The sequence below is a fragment of the Branchiostoma floridae genome, chromosome 18 (genome assembly GCF_000003815.2).
Source record: "Branchiostoma floridae strain S238N-H82 chromosome 18, Bfl_VNyyK, whole genome shotgun sequence".
Lineage (NCBI taxonomy): Eukaryota > Metazoa > Chordata > Leptocardii > Amphioxiformes > Branchiostomatidae > Branchiostoma > Branchiostoma floridae.
The window spans coordinates 9713119-9735877 of NC_049996.1; the positions used below are offsets into that span (position 1 = coordinate 9713119).

General features: G+C 38.9%; 1 protein-coding gene across 1 annotated transcript; it reads right to left on the reverse strand.

The window, feature by feature from the left end:
- Positions 1-191: 191 nt before the first annotated feature.
- LOC118405768 (ubiquitin-conjugating enzyme E2 E3-like) lies at positions 192-22305 on the reverse strand. Its single transcript, XM_035805502.1, has 5 exons — positions 21948-22305; positions 21275-21325; positions 6567-6699; positions 6306-6453; positions 192-2136 (listed from the first exon to the last, which is right to left on the reverse strand). The coding sequence occupies exons 1-5, from the start codon at positions 22088-22090 to the stop codon at positions 2039-2041; spliced, it is 573 nt and encodes a 190-aa protein (XP_035661395.1). The 5' UTR covers positions 22091-22305; the 3' UTR covers positions 192-2038.
- Between the last annotated feature and the right edge of the window lie 454 nt (positions 22306-22759).

Sequence of the window (22759 nt, forward strand, 5' to 3'; positions counted from 1 at the left end):
GGAAGGACCTCAGCCGGCAGAGGGGTAAAGTTTGCCCCCGCGGCTGAAGTCCTTCCCCAGCTTATGTTACTGTTTTGTGCCACCGGAGGAATCTGCTTGGAGATTAGCTAGAACACATAATCCCTATTATAAAGCCTTCTGAAGAGGCCTCCCAAAACAAACTGAGTCAGTATTAAATCACTCGCTGTCTGTGTTTCTGTGTAACATTTATTTACAATAAATACATCAGTCTGAAGAGAACATAACATTACAGTCAAACTGCTTGGCATGAATCCACAATTATTGCAGTTTAGTTTAGACAATATGACACTGAATGCAACAGTCCTTAAAGCACCGTAAGGGTTAATAATAGAATGACATAGGAATAAATACTGTTACAGTAGTAGTTGCTGTTAAGCATGTGTATGCAATGCTCTTTACATGGAAAAAAATATTGTCTTTTCTGTCTTAGGCCACGTTGATTTGATAATATGGATGACATCATCTGGGAATCCCAAAACTGATGGAAGTGTACAAATAAAAAAAATTGGCCCAAAAGAAAGACTGAAATATAAGTGGTCAGAAAGGTAGAACACATGACTTATAAACACATAGAATACAGTACATTCTTTATTTTTGTTCTTTTTAAATCTTCTTCTTTGACTTTGGAATTTAGTATTTTTAGTATTTTTTTCCAACTTTCCCAATACCATTCTACAGCATACATTTGCTCCTTTTTTTTCCTGCTTTGTATGATTTGCACTATGGTTAAAATCTTCTGGAAAAGGCCAAAAATTGATGCGTGCACAGATGTCAACCATCATCAGGGCCGTATGAATATATAAGCAGATTAAAATTAAGTGACATTTCTATCATTAGTAAACTTTCAAATCTACAAACTGTTCTGCTCTCACCATACATAGACAGTCCAGCTTTTATCTGAATGGTAGCAATACTAGCAAGTTGGCCAAAGATACACTACTAGAAAGCTTGTTACTTTTCATTAATGGCATACTCACAATTCATTACTATGCATATCTCAAATCTAGTATAAATAAAGATAATTCTACTAATGTCCCTGGATGACCACACTACACATGTTCGTAATGACTAGTGTTTTGTCTATTTTTCTACATCTTGTATTTTAATGAACATTTGTGACACAATAATGTTGTTGCTAAGAGATAAGACACTATTATGATTGCCCCTTGTTAACAAGTATGGCTGCAGTGACTGCGTACACGTAACAACAACTATATAATAACATGGATACAAAATCTATATCCTCAAGAGCATCATCATCATGACTAGCTTGGATACCATACCCCAACCTCAAATATCGAGATCGGGCTGGGGTTTGGTAACCAGGCTACATCATGACAGATTGCATGTCAATATGATTTTTTTTTCTGATGATATCAGTCAGTTTGAAGGCATTCACTGTTGTGATACTGTTTCCATTAGTTTTACATGAAAATAGGGTGAGGAAATGCAGTCTTTGAATCTATCCTTGACCAAAATCTTTACTCAAACCTGCATGGATTCATTTTCATGGGCTGTCCCCTCCAGGATTTGTACAACTTTCTTCTGCTTCCCCTGTGAAATTATCAGAACAACCAAATTTCATTCCAAACCTGTCATAAATTGTCTCACTGCCCAAACATTGTTGCAAACTTGGAAATATTGCGAACATCTAAGGCAGAAGACAAAGGCAATTTGGAGTAGCAAAAAACATTTCAGACTGCTGCATTGTATAGGCAAGTTTTCATGCACCTGATTTTGAAGTCACACAGTCAACAATATCTCTTTCTTCCCATATACATTTACTAACCTTCAGACAACTATAAGTCTACATCTTCTAGTTTAAGTGCACAGCTACATACTGAAAGACCCAATTGCTTTATATTTTCATTTTGCAAAAACTCTACATTTCTTCTGACAGTCTTTTCTACAGTGTGCAGATTAGAATTCACATGTAACTAAAGCAGTTCATCTAAGATTACGTTTTACTAGCTACAGTACATTTGGGCAAAATTCATTGGCTTCAGTTTTTGTGACTTTATGTGGCGTATCTCTTGGTCCATTGGCGAGCTATCCTATCATGTTCTTCTCTGGAGTTTGTGTACTGAGTGGCTATGCTGCCAACAAGGGGGTCACCTAGAAAGACAAACAGCAAACAATTAATATGAAAAAAACATAAGTCTAAACATCCGATCTAACGAATGATAGATCTGTTATGCATTAAAAAATAAAGTTCAATGTGAGTAATACATGCACTTCTCTTGTTGGATATGACTAACGAACATTCAACATTGGGAGTAGGGCTGGGTATCGGTACAGCGTACCGGTACAAAACCGGTTTTTCTTATTGGACCGGTCCAGAAAAACCGGACCTGAAAAAATTGGGTGGACCGAATGTTGGACCGATTGGAAATTTAACAGATTATTTTATAAGGCATTCAAACGTTTTGGCGCTTGCAGGTGGAAAAAAATAACAAGAGTGAAGTAGAGTAGAGTTTATAATAATTTCTACCAAGTTTTACAGCCAATCGTACAGGTGCAGCTAGCGTTGTAGGATTTTAAAACGCCAGTGTAAGTCTAATACACCACCAAACAGATTTCTTTCTAGTGAAATGGACCATTGGTATGAGTCATACTGAAACAGGTCCAGGTTCAGGTCCGGACCTGGACCTGATCCTTTGGACCTGAACCGGACCTGGACCTGAATTTTCTGTACCGGTACCCAGCCCTAATTGGGAGTGTAAAGTGTTGGTGTCAAAATATCATTTTTGAAATCAGATAAAAATGTAGTGGGCAAATACAACAGGTCTATATACTCCCATAGCCTTTCTGAGGCCATTGGGGCAGTGACTTGTTACCCACTATATGTCTAAGTGCACAGTATTAGAACTTAATATAATGCAAAGCCTAACCCTATCCTAAGCCATTGCCTTTTACCTCCCAAACAAAGTCAGGTATCCATTTTTAAGCCTGATTAAATTTGGCTTATAGCAGTCCGCCCAACCGGGGAGGGGCCAGCTACAGCCCTGGACAGCGGAGTTTGTGTTACACAGACTACCCATTTTTAATCCTAGGTGCAATGAGAAAAGAAGTGTTAGGTCCCTTTCCCAAGGGCACAATGTCTAGCCACGAATGCCGGAATTGTAATCTCATGTCCACTAGCCTAGCCACTTGATGTCACCATGGGTGTGGGAATACCTAAAATATTAACTTGGTGTGGTCCAGAAAAACAGATACTGACCCTGACCTCCCCCAGTACATGTTATCTCAATGAGTCTTGCCTCAGGCACTAAATGTTTTGTATATGAAATGAATACGATTGATAGAGTTGATTGTTTTATTATTACATAAACATTTATGGTATTACTATATCCTTGCCACTAGGGTTAGAGTGGAGCAACCCTCTATGTATTCTATGCTGATGAAAAATCAATAAACAAACCATCCCAAAATAGAATTCAACCTTTGATAACAGTGGGACAAGGTTAGGTAAATTCTGCTGCCTCCCCCCAATATCAAACGGAAAAACCCTTCTACCAATAATACATACCAATGGATATCATTGCCTTAAGATTGGGTTTACTTTATAGACAAATGTCCTGATCTAGATAGCCCAAATTCAATTCTTGGAATGCCTGACATTTTTGTAGATATAAAAGAATACCAATGTTGACAATACAAACTGCATGTATCCGACTTATTAATTTTCTTTTATTGAAATTAAGCTGACACTTACATACCAGTATCTTTAAATGGTTTTAATTGATTGATTTCATTCCAAATTCTTATCAAATACAAAACAAAGGTTTACATAAACCCCAAACACTTGTTACTTGTGTACATTGTTACTTGGGCTATCTACATACCAAAAACCATGACGATCCATCAACACGTTCTCGAGTTATTCTCGTCCAAAGTTTGAAAGGAAATCAGCGACTGCAGTTCCAAACAAGCCGCTAGGGGGTCCAAACTTAAAGCACTTACTCTCTGCCCCAAGGGCTATCTACCATTAAAAAATCATAACCACAGCAGGTCCAGAACACGAGATAAAAAAAATTGAGGTTTTGCTGCAGTACCTTAGCAAGCCGCTAGGGGGCCCATTATCGAACTTGACCTTCGTTTTCCCGACCCCTACCCACCTACCAAATATTATTGGGATCCATCAAAGGCTTCTTGAGTTATACTGTTAACACACAGACAGACAGACAGACAGACAGACACACAGACTCACAAGCCTAAAACATAACCTTAGCCATTCTGGCAAAGGTAATAAAAATTGTAAAATGGTTGGGGTAAAGGTAACGGCTAATCCAAAACATAAAGAAAAAAAGTTTTCAGCTTGAAAAAAATACAAAAACACTATCATTGTACAGTAACAGCACCTGTACCCACAATTTAAGGAGCTTATGATATAAAGGCCAATTTGCTACACTAGAAAGTTGGTGAATGGTTTCATTAATGGTGAAAATTTGCTGAGTGGTAATTTTCATTTTTATTTTTTTTTCCAAAAAATAGGAGCGAGCGAATCCGTGAACCAAGAAATTAAATTGGTGTGGCCTTAGAAAGCATTTATGTTGAAACAATGAATGGGTTTTTACCCTATTCGTCTGCAAAACTGAGGGAAAATCCTCATTTTGGCAGCATCCTAGTAATCTATGAGATGAAATTCCACAAAATGGCAGGTAGAAATTGCCATTCACACATGTACCTATGAAATTTATCTTCCATATCTTGGCAAGGACTTTGAGAAAAATCTATTACAACCATAGTCTGCATTAAGTCAGCTGCTGTTGAAATACTACTGCATTAACTGGACAGACAAGTTACTGCACATCATATCCTAGATACTACCCTGATATCATCATACTGCATAGGTGTTAACCTACTTCACTACAGACAGATCTTCTGTCAACATATCAACACTGACAGCTACTAGCATCAATCTGAAAGTGGAATGGTTGAGCAGTGATATTTTCATGTTTAGGCCAAACCAACTTCATTTCTTGGTTTTCCGATTAGAAAAAAAAAAACCTACAAGATCTAAAACAGTGTGCAAGTCAAAAAGCATCTGAATCCCAATTCGTGCACATAGCTGGAAGGAGTAAATATGATGAGATGCAATGTTTTCTCCCAGCTCTCTGCTTTCATTTTGTCCTCTGGCTACTTTTGTATTTTTAATGTCCGAGAAGGAAATGAATTGGTAAGATGTTATGTGACATTTTCATGATTAGTCAGTGAATTCAGTTGACCTACATTTTAATTCTGTGTGTCGACACATGTGTCAGCACCCAATCTTAATGATTATGGTAGATTGGTGAATTTTAACTATGTGGTCAAAAAGACATTTTGAGCCATTTGGTCCTTGATTCGTTAAAGAGGGATTTTTTCATAATTTTACAAGGCATTTTCATGACCATATGTGCATTTATTTTAAATTGTACACCTAGCAAATACCTGGTGCACTGGTGCATATTATGTTCCAAGTGCTAGCTGACAGACACATCTTTCTGAGCTATCAGTGTGTCAGTTACAAGGGTCATGAATGACTGAAGGATATGGAATGCACAAGTGGAACCTGGGACATGTTTGCTATTATTATACAGAGGCATCAGTCATCAATACAACTGTAAAACTTGTGGGGTTGACTTGTTTGATACAACTGTAAAATGGCTAAATTTTTGCACATACATATATGAAGTGGCATATATAGACTGACAAACCCTTATGATAGTGATAGGTTTGAAACTCTTTGCTTGTATTTATTAATATTTGGGGCTCAGTTTCAGAGACAAAATTTTCCATTTTTCAATATAGCTGTCAATATAAAGCTACAAGTATGTACATTTTGGATAAAGCCTATATATAACTACATGTAATGTTATAGAGGTCAGATTCCTCCTCATTCAATTTACATTTGAAATTGTAAGTATGCATGTGCATATAGCTCTTTAAAAAAACAGAAGTCATTTGAGGCTCTGTGATTTGGAAGAACAATTGTGGAGACATTATCAGCCCATGGGTCTCCAAGGGGCTGCGGTGGTTTCCTGTTCGCATTTTTCAGTTATCTCTTCAACCCAGACTTAAAAACACTGCAAACATTTCTTCTTTTACAGGAAACACAGAGTGGAGTGAGGGAAAAGGTGAAGTGGCACAACAATGGTGGCATGTCAGGGGATTTAAACCCTGGACCTCTGGGTTCTAGGACAAACACCCTAATCATTATGCCAACACGGTAACACAATGAGGCTAGAGCAACGAGTAAAAAATTAGTTAGAATTGGGAGAGCATCATATGTTCATGCTTACTTGGATTGCAGTCAGTTAGCAGTGAGCAGATGGACAGCAGGACTTTGGAGATGGTGAGGGCGGGGCTCCAGTTGTCCTTCAGTATGTCCAGACAGATCACACCTTGACTGTTGATGTTACAGTGGTAGATACGGGTCCGGAATGTCACCTGGACAGGCAAAATTAACTGTTACAATCTTAACGTCACTTTGTTTCTTTCTGAGTCTTAGAATGAATTAGAATGGCCTCTTCACAAAATCTCCAACAACAGCCACGGCTCACCTTAGGAGGTTTGAAGGGATAGTCTTGAGAGAAGTGGATGTCCAGGAAGAAAACTCCGCCCTCGTACACAGACCCAGGCGGCCCCAGGATGGTGGACACCCATTCATACAGGTTGTCGCCCTTCGGACCAGCACTATGGAATAACACAGTCACAAATTATCAAATCTCCAATAAACATCAAGTTATCTATCTTACATTGTTCTGAAGTGATTGGTCGTTACCTACTGAGCTGAAGAGGGCAGTAGTGGTCGTTGACAATTTGAGTACACCTTAGTTAGTGTTGTAGTTGTACTATGGTCACTAACAACACAGATGAGCCTCCATGATATCTTACATTGTCATAGTGGTGACACCTGTAAGGTTTCATCAAACTTTTATCATCTTAAAACAGTATAGTTTTACTTTTTCAATAACCTACATTAAAATGTATTTACCAGTATGAAGTACAAATGTACTAGATAAAGTCCCATGTCAATGAGATACACCTGTAATTCTGGCAATATTTTGAACAAAAATACTTAAGAGGTTTTGCCAAATAGCAATTACAGAAGCAACTGGATACGATTTTGGAAACAGTGTCACTGACAGACGTTATCTGAAACATCTGACCGTTTCCTAAATCATATATTGCTTGAATAATTGCTACTTGGCGTATCTTACTACCTGGATGTAGCTAGAGGTTATTCTGTTTGAAGGATGGTGGACAAATAATTGAAAGGAAAGGCAAGTAAAACTTGAGGCACACCACAAAGGGACGGCACTAGCTGTTGATTTGTGTCTGCAAGTGTCACTTAATATGAATTATGCTTTCACCAAACACACAACCCTGAACCTGTCATTGTAAATGTAGAGGAAAACTACCACATGGAGGGTATCTGAACTGACAACAATGCCTTGAGCAATGGGTAAATTCTTTACATTTCCTGCATTTCCTATTAGCATAAAATCCTAGCCATATACAAGAATGTCAAAGAGCACGATATCCAATCAATGAACATCAATAGACATAGTTGTCAAGTCTGACTTGTGCAAAGAACATATTGGGTAAACCTGTGTTGATTACCAAATATTCAGCCTTCAAGCAGCCTAAACCAAGATCAACGAAAAGAAACTTGCACTCTTTGCCTAACTAGTTAATTAAGGTTCTTATGAGTTGTGTCAAAAATTATCATTTGTTAACACAATCTACTATGACCACAATAAAATAATTCCTTCGGTAATACATAGCACATATTTCTGACCTCTGCTTATTTATTCATTTAATAAATAAATAATGTACAAAACAATGTAAATTCACTTATTTATGCAGGGATCTGATTTCACATTAGAAGTGGGAAGGATGTATTTGTTATATGTTCTTATTTTGTGATTGAAAAAATTTTGTACTCAAGTTAGTAAGAATTCAATAGCTGGAAGTGAAAATACATGTCCTTTAGATTCTTACAAGGAGAAAAGTTGATTTGGCCAAATAAATATTTCGATTCCTTGACTGATAGACAATCGAATTTTAGAAAACTTGAAAGGCAGAGGAAACGGATGTACAGTGTAATGTGCTTGGTAATCTGCCAGCTTGTCCTGAGATGTGTTTAGCCCTTGGGGTAGGGATGTGTGCTTTGTTTAAAGCCAACGCACATGATATTGAGTCACGCTGAAAGCACACTGGGCATACGCAATGATCCTCCCTACCTAAAATTTGACCTTTCAACATAACACATACATAGCCAGACTGTTTCCAGGGCCTATACATCCCACCCCCAAGGAAATTCTAAAGCAAGTCCCCTTGAGTTGGACCCTGATTAACAATAATAACATATTATTGTGATAGGACCAAGGTCTGGAATCCAGGCTAACTTTACTGTAGATCACCTGACAGTACTAACAAGGACGTTAGTACTAACAAAGGGGTTCCATAGACTTCTACAGTTATTATTAACAACCCATTAAAGACTGCCATACCTATAATTTACATGGGAGTGTTACATGTACAGATTAAGGTAAAATAAGGACAGGTGTTCACCTGTTCTTTGATAATTGATAAGTCATTTTTTACATGTTTTTGTCTGTATGCTTACATTGGATTAATTCCAATTCTAGGCGCTTCTTTTAGTTCACAGTTTTTAGACTCCTTCTTTTTATTATCATATTTAGATTCTGTAATTAACAATGTGCCATCTACATTGTAAACCACTCCTAAGAATATTTTCTAAATGGTATTGTCATTTTTTCATTTTGTCCGTTCCTTTACTTACAGATTTTGGGTACAATATCATTCAAAACTGTAACATTTTATCACTTATCATAATGTGTATGATAGTGGTTATAGAATCAGTTATGATGAATTGGTAAAATAGATATTATTGTCAACATGTGTACTACAAGTGCCCTTTGGTGTAACATACTTGTAATAGAATTCTATTCTAGTATGCATAAAGAAGACTTTCATGTCATATACACATGTAGTAACATTTTAAACAAACAATCACTGAATTGATCTCCAATTGACCAATAAATTAATGATCACTTCGATCTTTGCTGGGCTGTGTTAATTAGCAATTGATTGGTAAACCTACAGGCTACTAATGGATTGATAATAGACTAATTCACTGGCAGGTACATGCTAAATAACCATTGAGTTGACTGGCAGTTATAAAAATGTCCTTCTATTCCAAGTAACCAACTGATGCCAAACCTGCAAAAAAAGAAATTATCACTGTATGGCACAAGTTGCGACCATCAAAATGACAGTATTACTTTAATTTGTCATTTATATGACAGACTAAGAGTACATATACATATTGTACTAGAAATTGTATCAAGATTGCTGAGTCTCTTATCTTGTAACACTCCATAAATACATGGACAACATTTACTTTAATATTTCTTATTTGGGGAATTTTTTGTCAAAAGTGATCCTGACCACTATCAATAATAAGTGTACATCATCGGAATATCACAGATTGGAATGGCACTAGTGATCTACATGAGTACGGCTGTTTGCCCATGGGTTTGGGCTGACACAAAGCCAGAGTAAGTGAAGAATGTAACACATGTTTGTACAGGGGGTTGCAGTGCCCTGTTGAAAGTGTATACAATGGTCTGCTATTCAGACGCATGCCGGGTTGCTCCCGTATTACCATATCAGGTGACCGGGCTGATATTCAAACCGCCCGGCTTTGTCTGGACAAAACAAGCCGGTCGGACCTACACCGTTGCCGGTAATGAACCGCCTTGCATAAATCACATCGTAATCATATCTTAATAACAGGAAACCAAAACTGACCATAGTAATAGTGAGATACAGACTGTATTCATTGACAAATAAATGGTAGGAAAAGTGGGTTCTATGAAAAAGTATGATAGTCAGATTCAAACATCAAACACAGTTAATTGGCAATGGAAAACAGTAATTGCTATCCAAAGTATATCCAGCTTTATGATAATCATAGGGTAAGGATGCTTTTTTCAATGAAAAATTTGGAAGCTCTGAAAGAGGGATTTGAAAATAAAATGAAGTTTATCTGTATTATGAAAAATACTATTGGATATATTGTAAGCAATTTTTTTTTTCACTCAAGATAGGTACATGTAAATCCGGTCCCAAAAATGGCCATTGATATTAGGAAAAATGTTAAGACTAGGAAAAAATATTATTCTTGCTTGGAAATATGCAAATGCTCACATAGAGTTATTCATTATACATTTACAGTCAAAGACACAAATGTCCAAAATGCTCTTCAAATTTTCAGCATCCACCAAGTAGTCCAAATTTTATGTTAGCCTTTCTCTGAAAAAAATGGTACGGCATCGACTTCAAATTTCAGTAGTTGAGCTGTTGATGCAAAAATCTTTAACATTCACATGAAATCTGTAGGTGTCAGCAATGCAGCTAACCTATTTAATAACAGTCATCAACCTCCAAGCTTGACACAGGCCACCATTTTAATTCCAGGATTTCAAACCATAGACATGATTTGCGACCAATTCCTTGGGGGCATGCCAGGAGGAACATGTATATGTAATACAAGAAAACCCAATCCATGGCCTGATGACTAGAAATCTGGGAGCCAAGTGACAGCATTCTAATGAAGTACAGAACTAGACATGATTTCAATAATTGACAGGTGACCCTGCTGGCTTCAGAACCTAAAAGGTGTCAACTGACATGATATAGGACCATCGGGTTTCATTCTGAAGCCCAGGGATTAACTGGAACATCAGCCTAGCTGGCCACCAGTGCATCTATGGAGCAAAGGAGCTACAAATCCTGACCTACATAATAGTACAGTGTACATGCTTACAGAACTGACAGTTTGAGAGGGCTGATTTCAGGATTTGAAAGTATTTAGCGGATTTCTGGACAAGACTAGCGATCAATTCTATGTTCTTCAAACCTCCTTGGTTCTCTCTCTCAATCATTAACTAGCCTGGGTGCCATCCTTGTTATACAGGGGCTTCCATATGATATATTTGATGAGTTTAGGAGCCCCAGTAGTACACTAACAAGGATAGCATCTGATGCGTAACACCATGAGGTGATTTTCTGGGTATGCAATACAAACAAACAAAACACATGCTAGCTGCATTCAGAGCTTGGAATTGTAACATCAACTCTCATTATTCAAACAGGTGCCATAATACCGCCACATCAAAAAACATCCGATTTGTTATAGAGACCTTCTCAAGATTGTCTTGAACACCCAAAGATCAAGTGTATTTACCTCAGGATTACTTATTATATTATGCTGCTTCCAATTTGGTACATCAATTTAAATGACTTTAAATTCATGTTATTTTTCTCATGTGGCAGTATTATGGTACTTATTGGTGGAATTATGGGGGTCCATATCATCCCATGTTACTTCTAAACAACTTATGCAATCTTTTCTTCTGATTTGCTAATATTTTCTTAAGCCACTTGTTTCAATCTTGAAGTGCAGTTCTTACCACTTTCAGAGAAAGCCACAGGACTTGTTTCTCCATCCCTATCACTTCAACAGTGCCCTCCCTGAATCACAGGTGATATTGATTACTAGTATATCTTTTAATGCCTCGCTGATTCCATCATATCAGGCACAGTATTGTAAAAGCCTTGGCCTGCCTCTGGACCAAAAGGTTGTTGTTGCTCAACATCATTCACATTACTGGAAAGGATTACAGTGCTTATGATGAAACGTAAAGCAACAGTCCACTGTTCATTGTGCTTGTCAAAAAGAGCTAGGGGAATTTCCCCAATGAACCTGTAAATACTGTAATGTACATAGCATCAGTGTCTTCTCTATCACGACCAGTTAGAAAGAAAACTGGTTCGAGATCACTTTCATTTTTCTTTATCTAGCAGACAAAGTACAGTAACCTGGAGTCCAGCATTGTTCGCTTTAGTCTGCTCCCAAAGGTCGCTACTGGGTAACAGACCATATGCATGAATGACTACAGCAGAGCTATTATAGCTGTTATTATTTTCATACTGATACAGAGAACTGATACAGGATGACAAGACAGACGTCATCATAAAGCATGTGACTTTTCTGGACATGGCAAACACCTAGCTACTCTCACTAACAAGTGTGCTTGGACATTTATCCTTATCTATCCCAAGCTGTCAAGCACAAAACTGAATGGCAAAGGTAACTGCAGTCCCTCTTAGTCTGTGTAACACAAACTCCGCTGTCCAGGGATGTTTGTCGGGCTGCTATAAGCGAGATTTAATCAGGCTACAGTCCCTCTTAAGGACAATCTGAACTGCAATTTTTATCAGTTCCATGCAAGTCAGGGATCAAAACGCAATCTCAAGCAAGAAGTGGGACCACTAAAATCATACATGCTTGATATACAATCATAACTATTGCTTGATATACAATCTTTTGCCTATAACCTGGCATCCAGTCTCTTAAGCAGGGCTATCTTTGGCCTTTTGGGCAAGCCTCTTTTGGGGTAGAGCGGGCTCTCTGCCCCATGGGCAATCTTCTGCACCCTGGGTGTTTGTTTCGCACAAGGAGTGTAACGTCCTGCATAAAACTCCCAACAGGTGAGCAAGATTACCCAGTGACAAAAAGCTTAATAATAATCTGTCCCGAAGAGAGCCTGGTCAGTCTATGGTATACTGCATGCCAGGTTCATTGTAATGTAAGCATTTTAATTTAAATTTTCTCTTTGCCTGCCCAACCAAAGCCAGAACATCATCCCTCAAAGGTGAACTGGAATACTCTGTTCTAATAAGGAAGACAGTCCTGCAAAAGACAGTTGAAAGGAACATCTCTGCAGACACCTGAAAGTTGCAGGCTCATGATTTTTGGAGTAAAGGCCTGTCACCTGGTTGTTTCTAAGAGAGCAAAATCTGGTTGATGCATTGGAAGGACATTCTTTATTTAGAGCACTGACCAAAGCTGTCATACTAGAGGATGCATATCAAGAGACATCAGAGCAAAGTAGCCATTAGAAAAATGCATATAATAATCAGTCATATCAAAAGGCCCAGTCAATCAACCTGCTTTGGTGGCCAGGCTGAAACTAATGAGGTTTACCCTGTAACCTCCAGATCCTTACTCAGACATCATGACTCAAACCAGGAAACCTGCTCACAGGGAATGATTGACACATGGGAGGATCTTGCAAAATGGATTGTGTAAGCAGTGCTAGTCTCTTACATGATGGCCTGAATTCACCTTTTCTAGGAGGGGCATAGATACCCTATTTTGATTTTCCGTAATACGTAGGAAAAGCCGTCTTATTCACTTAATTTGCAGCGAGGATTTTGAGTGTTTGCCTTTCTTTATTTCAGCGTAACACACTTAGAGTTAGAGGGTTCTTCTGAATAAAGTGTTGTTGAGACCCCCAATGCAGACCCCCAATGCAAGACTGCACAGACTATTGAAAGCAAACTGACAGTCATTTAACCTAAATACCAGACCCTTAGCACACAGATTGTATATTGACCTTGTGAGCTATGTAGAACGTAATTAATCCACATATACCTCTGTCACTATAGATAGGAGTTGGCGAACTCATAGAGAATCCATAACATAAGCGAATGTTGTCAAATATGAAGAAAAAAACATAAAGAGATCACAAACAGATCACCTTCCTCCCTACATGTAGTCTGGTATCCAGACGAATCATAGTTCCCGAGTCTCCAAATTCTGTCTGCGGTGAGGACAGAAGAGACTTGTCTGGACAGCTAAGGCTTCCACACATATACCTGTACTATTGATAATTTTTTCAACAGCTTATACACACCCTCCATATCCCAATAATGTACAGTCCCCACAGGTATCAGCTTATACAAACTGACAGCAGAGGGGTTTCCTCACCCAGATGGCATCTGCCAGGGGCAGGACTGACCTACTTATAGGGACAGACTGTAGGTCAACCTGTCTGTGGCCCTTGCAGAGGGTCTGATGGGGGTTTTACAGAACCTGACTGCACATTTCTACCTCCTTCCTGTAGCATAGCTTGAGATTTGCAGGCAATATCAATCGTAAAATCAAGTTTGCATTGCGTTTAAGAAGTTTAGACAGATCCAGTTAAACAATATTCAAATACAATTCAATCTCTACAACAGGATAAAAAATTAAGATTTACTTCCGGATGATTCGAGTGACATCCATCACTCCTTCTCCAGCATCACTAGAATGAAGCATCACTAGAAAGTTTGCATGATTAACTTATGGGTTTATGACTGTCGTCGCTCTCCTTTAGAACTCCTTTGCATACCCTCCTGACACCCCCATTATTTATCCAGACATGTCCTGCCTTTCCTCACCCCCACAGAATCTCATTGCACACAGTTCATTTTGTGTCAGTTCTAAATGGGGATATTCTCCATACTGTGCTACTTGGGGATGGTACACCTCACTGCCAGGGAGGGTTTGGGATCACCTGCAGACTGGTGTAAAACAAGCATGTATGTGTCCTAAAGAAACAATGTAATGTAAATGCCTTTTAATTTACATGTAATAATTTGACGGTGATTCAACTTTGCAGTAGGGAGAAAGAGAATTGTTTGCAGTCTGCGGTAGTGCATACTGTATCGTACACTGGTTGCAAGTTCAAGGAGCACTATAAAAATGCATTTAATTGCTTTTTAAGAAGTTACAGAATTACAATATGTGGGTGATTTAAATCAAGAAAGTCATACAGTCAAACCTGAACAAGTGACTTAACCTCAACATAAGGACCACCAGTATGTCTAATGTGACCATTTGTTAGTGGTCCTTTTAATAGACAACTTTTCTCATTGACACATGTATTAATTAGCAACCACCTGTCCACATAGAAAATATTTTATCTAGGCACTGCCACTGGACAGTCATTTTCATATTTATGGCCGTGCTAGGGCAGTCGGTGGAATTATGAGTAATTTTCACAAAAGAAAATCTATTAGTACTACAATACAAAGAATACTAATTCTTCCCTTTTCTCTGTGCAGTACTAAGCCTTGATGCAGTACTGGGTCTTCCTGATAGGAGGCAGTAGTTAAATGCTGAGGAAGCATTCCTCATCATTCCCAGGATTTTATTACTCAGCTCCTGGCAAGCCACCAACCTCTAAAAGGCTTACTAGCCCCTCCCTTCAACTCAGCATGTAACACAGCAGTTCCAATTCTCATCACCTCCTTTTCAGTATTCACACCGAGGATCTGATGTTTATAGCAGCATTTGTTCGGTTTTGTTGGCAGGATTGCTGCAATATCTGTACATTCTCTATCATATTTCTTTCCTTTGAGTCTTGCAAGGGTATACTATACACATGTATGTCTTGGACTATAACAAGGATGAAATTTGGAAAAGATCCAAATGTAGTAATTGGTATTCTTTACTACCTTGATAATAATAATAAACAATTTCTTGCTTGTCATGATGCTATCATACACGAATATCTGAATACCATCTAGAATCCAGATGAAATTTTGGTTTCCAAGATCATATAAGAATATAAATATAGCAATAGCAATTAGTAAAACTGCCAGGCCTGTGGACTTCCAGTCTTCACTCTTGTAGTTTTATTTTATGAAGTTACATTCTTACATGATCTGGCTTTTTTCTAAAAGCTGTTTCAAGTACATCTAGGAAGCCAGTTGATTCTGTTAAATCAAGTCGCAAACCTTTTCCCGTTCACTCCATTCTTAGCAAAATTACTTATCTGCAGAGCATTGTCTCCAAACTCAGCTTACTATAAATATATGAATGCAAGAAATTCGTTAAACTTCATTACAAGAAAATTTGCACTATAAATAGCACATGTGTAAACGCATAATATGGCAAATATGTCCTGCTATCAACAACTATTGAAAATTCTTGAAATGTTTGGGTTGATTTTATATTTGGGTTTTTGCAATGACCACTTCACCGCCAACTTAAACCCACAGGTGTTTCCATTGCTGTACAGTATTTGACTATAGCACTTTCCTGAACACTCAATTTTCTCCTTAATAGCGCAAAATTAAATCATAGCGAACTTAAAGGCATTTAAAGGAATATGATACAAAAGGTATTGGCTGCAAGATGATACCTGATACCAATCTATTCTAACTGGAGCTGTTCATTTAGCTGATAAGCATCTAAATAAACAAAGGAAAAGAAAACCTGGGATGCCAAACATACTAATCATGTCTGTCACTCTCAACAATATTGGAGATGTTTTGGTCATTTCTAGAATTCTATAGATCTATGAGTTATCATGAACATCTGGATCTTCCCATTTATTCTATCAATTGCAGGGAAATGGAAATACATTTTGGACAAATTTTACCTTGCTTAATTTAGATATTGAGACTTGTTCCATTGCATTGGCCATGACAATGAGGGACACAAAATACAGTAAAAATTGACCAAGAAGACCATTCAGTTGACCAATAAAATCTGGTCTATATAGATAGGTGGTCATTCTAGACAGGATTCTAGATCATTAGAATGTCATTTCAATGGGAATAATTATAGTAAAGGACCATCAAAAAGTGGTCACATTGGCCAGGTGATCACTTACACGGGTCTGACTATACCCACCTGTAAATTCAAGAGTTAAAAACATAAACAATTTGCAACTTTTAAAAAATCTCAGAAGCCTTCATATGAGCAATGGCATTATGATTCAAAATGACCCTAAGTAATAACAGTGACAGGCCTACAGGACTGGTACATTGTGGCTGAAAGTCCACAATTCTTTAAGTGTGTTATAAGAGCAAAAGATGAGATGACTCCTTTGATCATTACACAATCATACATTCTTACATTCATACATTCTAATCATACGTATGCAGTAGGGCTGGGTATCGGTACAGAAAATTCAGGTCCAGGTCCGGTTCAGGTCCGGAGGATTAGGTCCAGGTCCGGACCTGAACCTGGACCTGATGCAGTATGACTCATACCAATGGTCCATTTCACTACAAAGAAATCTGTTTGGTGGAGATTTAGACTTACACTGGCGTTTTAAAATCCTTCAACGCTAACTGCACCTGTACGATTGGCTGTAAAACTTGGTAGAAATTACTATAAACTCTACTCTACTTCACTCTTGTTATTTTCTTCCACCTGCAAGCGCCAAAACGTGTTAATGCCTGATAATATAATCTGTTAATTTTCTAATCGGTCCAACATCCGGTCCACCTAATTTTTTTCAGGTCCGGTTTTTCTGGACCGGTCCAATGAGGAAAACCGGTTTTGTACCGGTACGCTGTACCGATACCCAGCCCTAGTATGCAGTAATCTACATTATATGACCTCTTAGCTGACTACACTCCTTGGCCAGTTTGGTACTATCTTATGCCATCGTAGGATCTGTTTGGAGATTAGGATTTGGTGTCCTCCAGGCACAATATACTGCAACTGAAAATTTCCCTTTAAAGACAGCTCTATCAGTCCAAGATGTGTGCCTTGAACCCTAGCTTTAGTAAAGCTTACAAAGTCAGCAGAGTGTACATGAAGATGACATGCATGACCCTGCATTGAATTTCAAATTGTACTTTGTTCCAATCTGCTGTTTATCTCAAAAGCTCATATACAGCCAAGTCGATCAAAGTTCTCAGTGCATGTAGTACTAGATCACTGAGACAAGGACAGAAGTTGGCAGGCATATGCCGAATCACTCACCAACATTGTACTTTGCTAATCTTTGAATTTGCCTTTGACTTCAATCGAATTGCAACAGGTGCAATATAATGTGGACACTAGGCAGCCAAACTACCTAATATTGTGACTATATACATAATATATACACATACAGTACAAAAATGAACAAGTGTATCTAAGCTCCAAGGTGGCATTTAGATTGAGAAACTGACAAGAAAAACAGCCTCGCGTAGATCTATCAAGAATTTTTGCCAAATGCTACCATCACAGTCAGTAACAGAAAAGAAACAAAGGCTTTACACTTGATCCATGGACTTCTATATAATCTAGACACCTGGTCTACACACCCCTATTATGCAAATCAACTATGCCTGCTGCAGCAGAGGCCACATGTGATTGGCTGCCAGTCGCTGGAATGGAGATTCCACACATATTCTGAGGCTAAGCATGGGGGTTCTGAACAACTTGTTGCAGTTGGTCATCTTGAATTCAGCGTTACTTTGTTGGGTTTTCTCGCCAGGTTTTGCATGATTAATCAAAAGAGATAGGGTGGACTGCATTGGGGGACATTGTGCAATATGCAACATTCTCAGTGCTTAGATCTCTAATGCACATTCAAAATATGACTTACATGAAATTAAAATGTCTGATTAATCCTTAAGGAATGACAATTACCTCAATTTATTCACAAATTCCAACAGAGGCTATCTACATTAATCCACCAGTTTATTTGCTATTTCATGTGCCATATGTTATGAATAGCTAGTATCACTGCATGCATTTGGGTGGGAGAAAGTATATTATGGAAAACTTATGTTCATGGCATTGTTGCCCCTACGGCTGGTGAGGCTATGGGACCAGTGAGGTGAGGTGAGGTGAGGTGAGGTGAGCCAGAGGTGAGGTGAGGTGAGTGAAGTCTTAGGTTATATTTCAAGTAGCCTCTTTTTACAATAACGCTTATCAATGTTCATTGTCACATGTATGTCTCCTATGTTTCCACCATGTATTTGCAATTAGCATCCAGCCATGAACTTGCAAATACACTTTTAAAATTGTATCACATATCTTCTTACCTGAATATCTAACCTTCATTGTTATACTGCATTACTAGTTCTTGTAAAGCTACTAGTGGTATTGCTATATAATTTTCATTGTTATTTCAGGCTTAATGTTTCATGATAACAGATTACACATCAGAAACAGTGACACAAGTCAAAGCTTCATTGTGTATATCTGCTTTATAGTAGTCTATGTGTTTGTAGACAATATCTCTGAGTAATGAAATGGTTGGGTAAACCTAAGGGATTTAACTAGGGTCTGTCCACCAGTGATTTGGGTGGGTTACACGATAGAAATTATTGAGGTTGAGGGTCTGGTATCCAGGCTTGGTGGGTTTGTGTGGATCAGAATTTGGTTCACTGTATCATATTATCATAAGGGAGTCTGCAACTGCAAGGGGGTCATGCAGAATTTCATGAGATGGCTTTCCCTATGAAAAAGTCTATGGCTCATTTCCAGCATTTTACACCTGTTTTTGTAACATTTGGTACCCTGTTCTATGATAGTATTTTTAACAAACAATTACAGAATACAATTACAGTACTAAGAAAAGTTGAATTTTACAAACATGTGTAACATACTCAAACCGGATCCCAACATATCTTCAGCATGCATGTTTTCTGGAAACATGTGTTCTGGTTTAGAACATCACTGTCAGGGCACTGGAAGTGTCGCATCTATTCACTAGAAAGTCTGGTCAATGTACTAGATGTGTACATGTAGTCTGTGTGCACTATTATTCTGCAGTCATCGCTTGCTGAACCCCTTCTGCGGTCAGCCAGCAAAATGACTGAGCCAACAGTTACACTTCAAAGGATGGTACCCAGGCTAGTGAAAAGGGCTTGTTGATGCAATAGGGTCTGTATGTATTTTCCATAAGGCATAGGCAGCCTATTTTGATTTTTTGTAATTCATCAGGAAAGCTGTCTTATTGAGGTAACGTTAATTCACCAAATTTCATATAGTTCCTTTTCTTGATTTTAGAATACTGTAGATGTATTTAAGTTAAGTTTAAGTGGGGATTTACTTTCACGGTGGCAGAAAATGGGAGTTTTTGTGGTGGCCTTAAGTTCGCAGTAGTGCCATAGACTGCAGTCTCATACTATAATGAAACATGTTCGTCCTGGTTTTAAGTTTTCTGGTGAAGTGGTCACCGTGAAAACCGTGAACATAAAACCACCACAAACATTTCTGCATTTATAGTTATATGTAGGGTGTACTTCTGAATTCTGCGTAAAAGGACTCCTCATGCAAGAAAGGAGGCCTGCATGCCCTTTTATGAAGAGTATAATAAGCCATCTTCATACTTTGTAGCCAGATCACTCAAATGTAGCGTACAGAGGTATTGATGTATTCTACGTACAGCAATATGGGCGACTCAATTTTACACATTTAAGCAATATGTGGCTGCTGTCTTCCTGAATTTAGACTGAGAGTAGAATATTGACAGTACACCCAGCCCCCATGCAGGACCCCGAGGTCTCTAAGGGGTTTGATTAGACTGAAAAACAGACTTTTAAGCGACGATGTTCGCAGACAGTGCATAAGATGCTGTGGAATGCTGACTTGGTGAAAACTCTTTTCTTTAGATTCTGTTCTAATATACTGATATCTCAAGTATCACTAAATCCGAAATCTATATGATAACAGTATTAGAATTGTTCGGACTTTCGTCAGCAGCTCTGCTGGCATGCACCAGGGCCTCAGCGAGGAAAAACTGTTACAGAAGCAGAAACCAGTTTTACTTCACAAATCAGCCTCCATCTGACCAAATATTTTCGTCATGTCTTTGTTTCCAAACTCATGAATATTGGGAAATGTTCTGACCAATATGACCAGCAAATGATGTTAGCACTTCAAAGCCCATGCTGGACTCTTAGAGAATCAAATCCTTGTAACATATACAGTACCAAGGGTCTAGGGTAGTTACTCATCCTTCTAATAGGATCTGCATGGGAGGGACCTCGCAACACTTAACAGTAAATTAAGGAGGGCTGACAATGCTTGACATTAAATTTTGGAAGATGGCAATGCTTAGACGTTAACAGTACATTGTCGCACATTCTTCATTCAGTTGTGCTCAAAGTCTAAATTGGCGAAACCATCCTCCAAAGAGCAACACAACCTGATGTTCGATTGTGACTTAAGAGCAATCTGGCATTCAAGTATGAATTCTTGGGAATATAGATAATAGACTACATACAATTTAAGCGACCGATTTCGCTTCTCGAATTATTCGCCGACAACACTTGATGTTAAATCACAGGGTGAGGCTATTATTGACGTTGAATTAAAATAGCTTTCTACGCCTTAAGAGACTATGTAGACCCTCTTTTAATTACTTACTTGACCTTGCTTGCCCTGTATTTGTCTGTTGGCGGGATGTCATAAGTGTCAATGTGTGGGTATTTGTGTAGGTTTGGCACAAATGTTTCCTTTCCCACCACCCTACCCACAGTTTCCATCCTATTGACTTAAGAACTCTATCTGTAAAAACCCTCTCCAAACACCCATTGTTATCGATTAGGTCTGCACATTGAAATTTGGCTTCCACCTCTTTTTTATGGTTTATTATCAGACTTTTACCTGCAATTAGGCGGAGGGTCGAGGGTGATCTCAGCAAGTTCTCTCTGGATCCTACAAGAGGGAAGGAAAAGAAGAAACAGTTTTGTGGTTGCTTTTTTTTTACGTGACGTGAGACGGAATTAAAGTGAATCGTTGATTGAGCCGCTCCCCGGTCCTGCCAACATGGCCGCCATCTCCACATTGCCCGGCGCCCCAGCGTTTCATCCCTCCCTGCTCCTTCCACACACACCCTGTCCCCTCGCGATATAAATAATCCAAAAGTACGCCCAAAAAGCTTTTACAGGATACCCAAGTTGGCGGGTTTGCTGCCGTTTTAAGCGAGAATTCGGCGATTTTAGCTTATATGCAAATGAGGCAGGCATGGAATTACCCGCTGAGTAGACTTTTCAAATATCGACATGATGAATCGATAGTGTCGGCACATGGGGAGGGCAAGGGCCAAGGGGACGGGATTTTCGTCTTCCTTTGTCTCCTCAAAACACTTTCTGTCCCCTTCTACTTAACAAGACACTGTCATCCACCCAACCACCACGACCACCCCCCCTTTACCAACACTAAAGTCTCCCCTGCAAGGAGTCGGATGGGCCCTTTAATTGGCGTAAAGAGATTTCTCCCAAATCTTTCCCATACGAAACAGTCTCTCTCGGAGTCCCTAGGAGAAAGAAAACGTTACCTCTTGGCACTGGTGCTGAGGGACCGGCCGTTCTGCTTTAGAAACTTCATGTTGTTGTCCTTTTGGGAACTTCGCTCCCTGTCTCGATCCCCGGCGCGTTCGGTGGAGGCAGCGGACGTAGAGGGTCTCTCTGCCGCCGACATCTTCTCGTATTTCCTCCGCGATTGACCGTTTCAATCCTCCAACTTCAATCTACAACCTCTCAGATGCCTCTAACACTGACAATCGGCCACTGATGGTGCTCAAATCGCCACTGTTTGGGAAACTGACCCTCAAAAAGGTGCTCTAACTCAATCAGAGTCCGACTCGCACTCTCCCCCACGAAGTAAGGAAGTGAACTGACCGCTCACAATTCCGCGTGGAATAAGCCAATCACAAAATTACCATATAATTACCATAACTGCTGTCTGTTATCAAACACTGTCATAAGATACCGAAAAAAGCCGATTTTTCTGCCATGCAAATTACAGATAGATAGCACATAACGGGATTCATTCGCATGGACGATGTTCATTTTAAAATTACAGCATCACAAGTGCATATTAAATCGCGCTGAAGATTACGCTGCCTCATGATCAAGCCCATGGTGTTTTTCTTGGCAGCACAATCATAGTAGACTCAAGGAGGTTATTGGTAGACTCGATAAGCTTCAAGTACCGGTGGCACCACTAAGAAAACATACCCTATAATTCCTTTGAATCATAGTATTCGAATGGATAAGATATAAGTTATTATGATCACCGATTACGTCCTTATGTTATCGTAAATGACACACATGCTCATTGTATTCTGACATGTGTAATGATGCTTGG

Excerpts from the sequence above, each read along its gene's own strand:
- LOC118405768 (XM_035805502.1), bottom strand. The coding sequence starts at position 22,090 with ATGTCGGCGGCAGAGAGACCCTCTACGTCCGCTGCCTCCACCGAACGC. Across the intron at positions 6,700-21,274 it reads GACCCTCCGCCTAATTGCAG|TGCTGGTCCGAAGGGCGACA; the intron begins GTAAAAGTCTGA and ends GTTATTCCATAG. Across the intron at positions 6,454-6,566 it reads ATCCCTTCAAACCTCCTAAG|GTGACATTCCGGACCCGTAT; the intron begins GTGAGCCGTGGC and ends TTGCCTGTCCAG.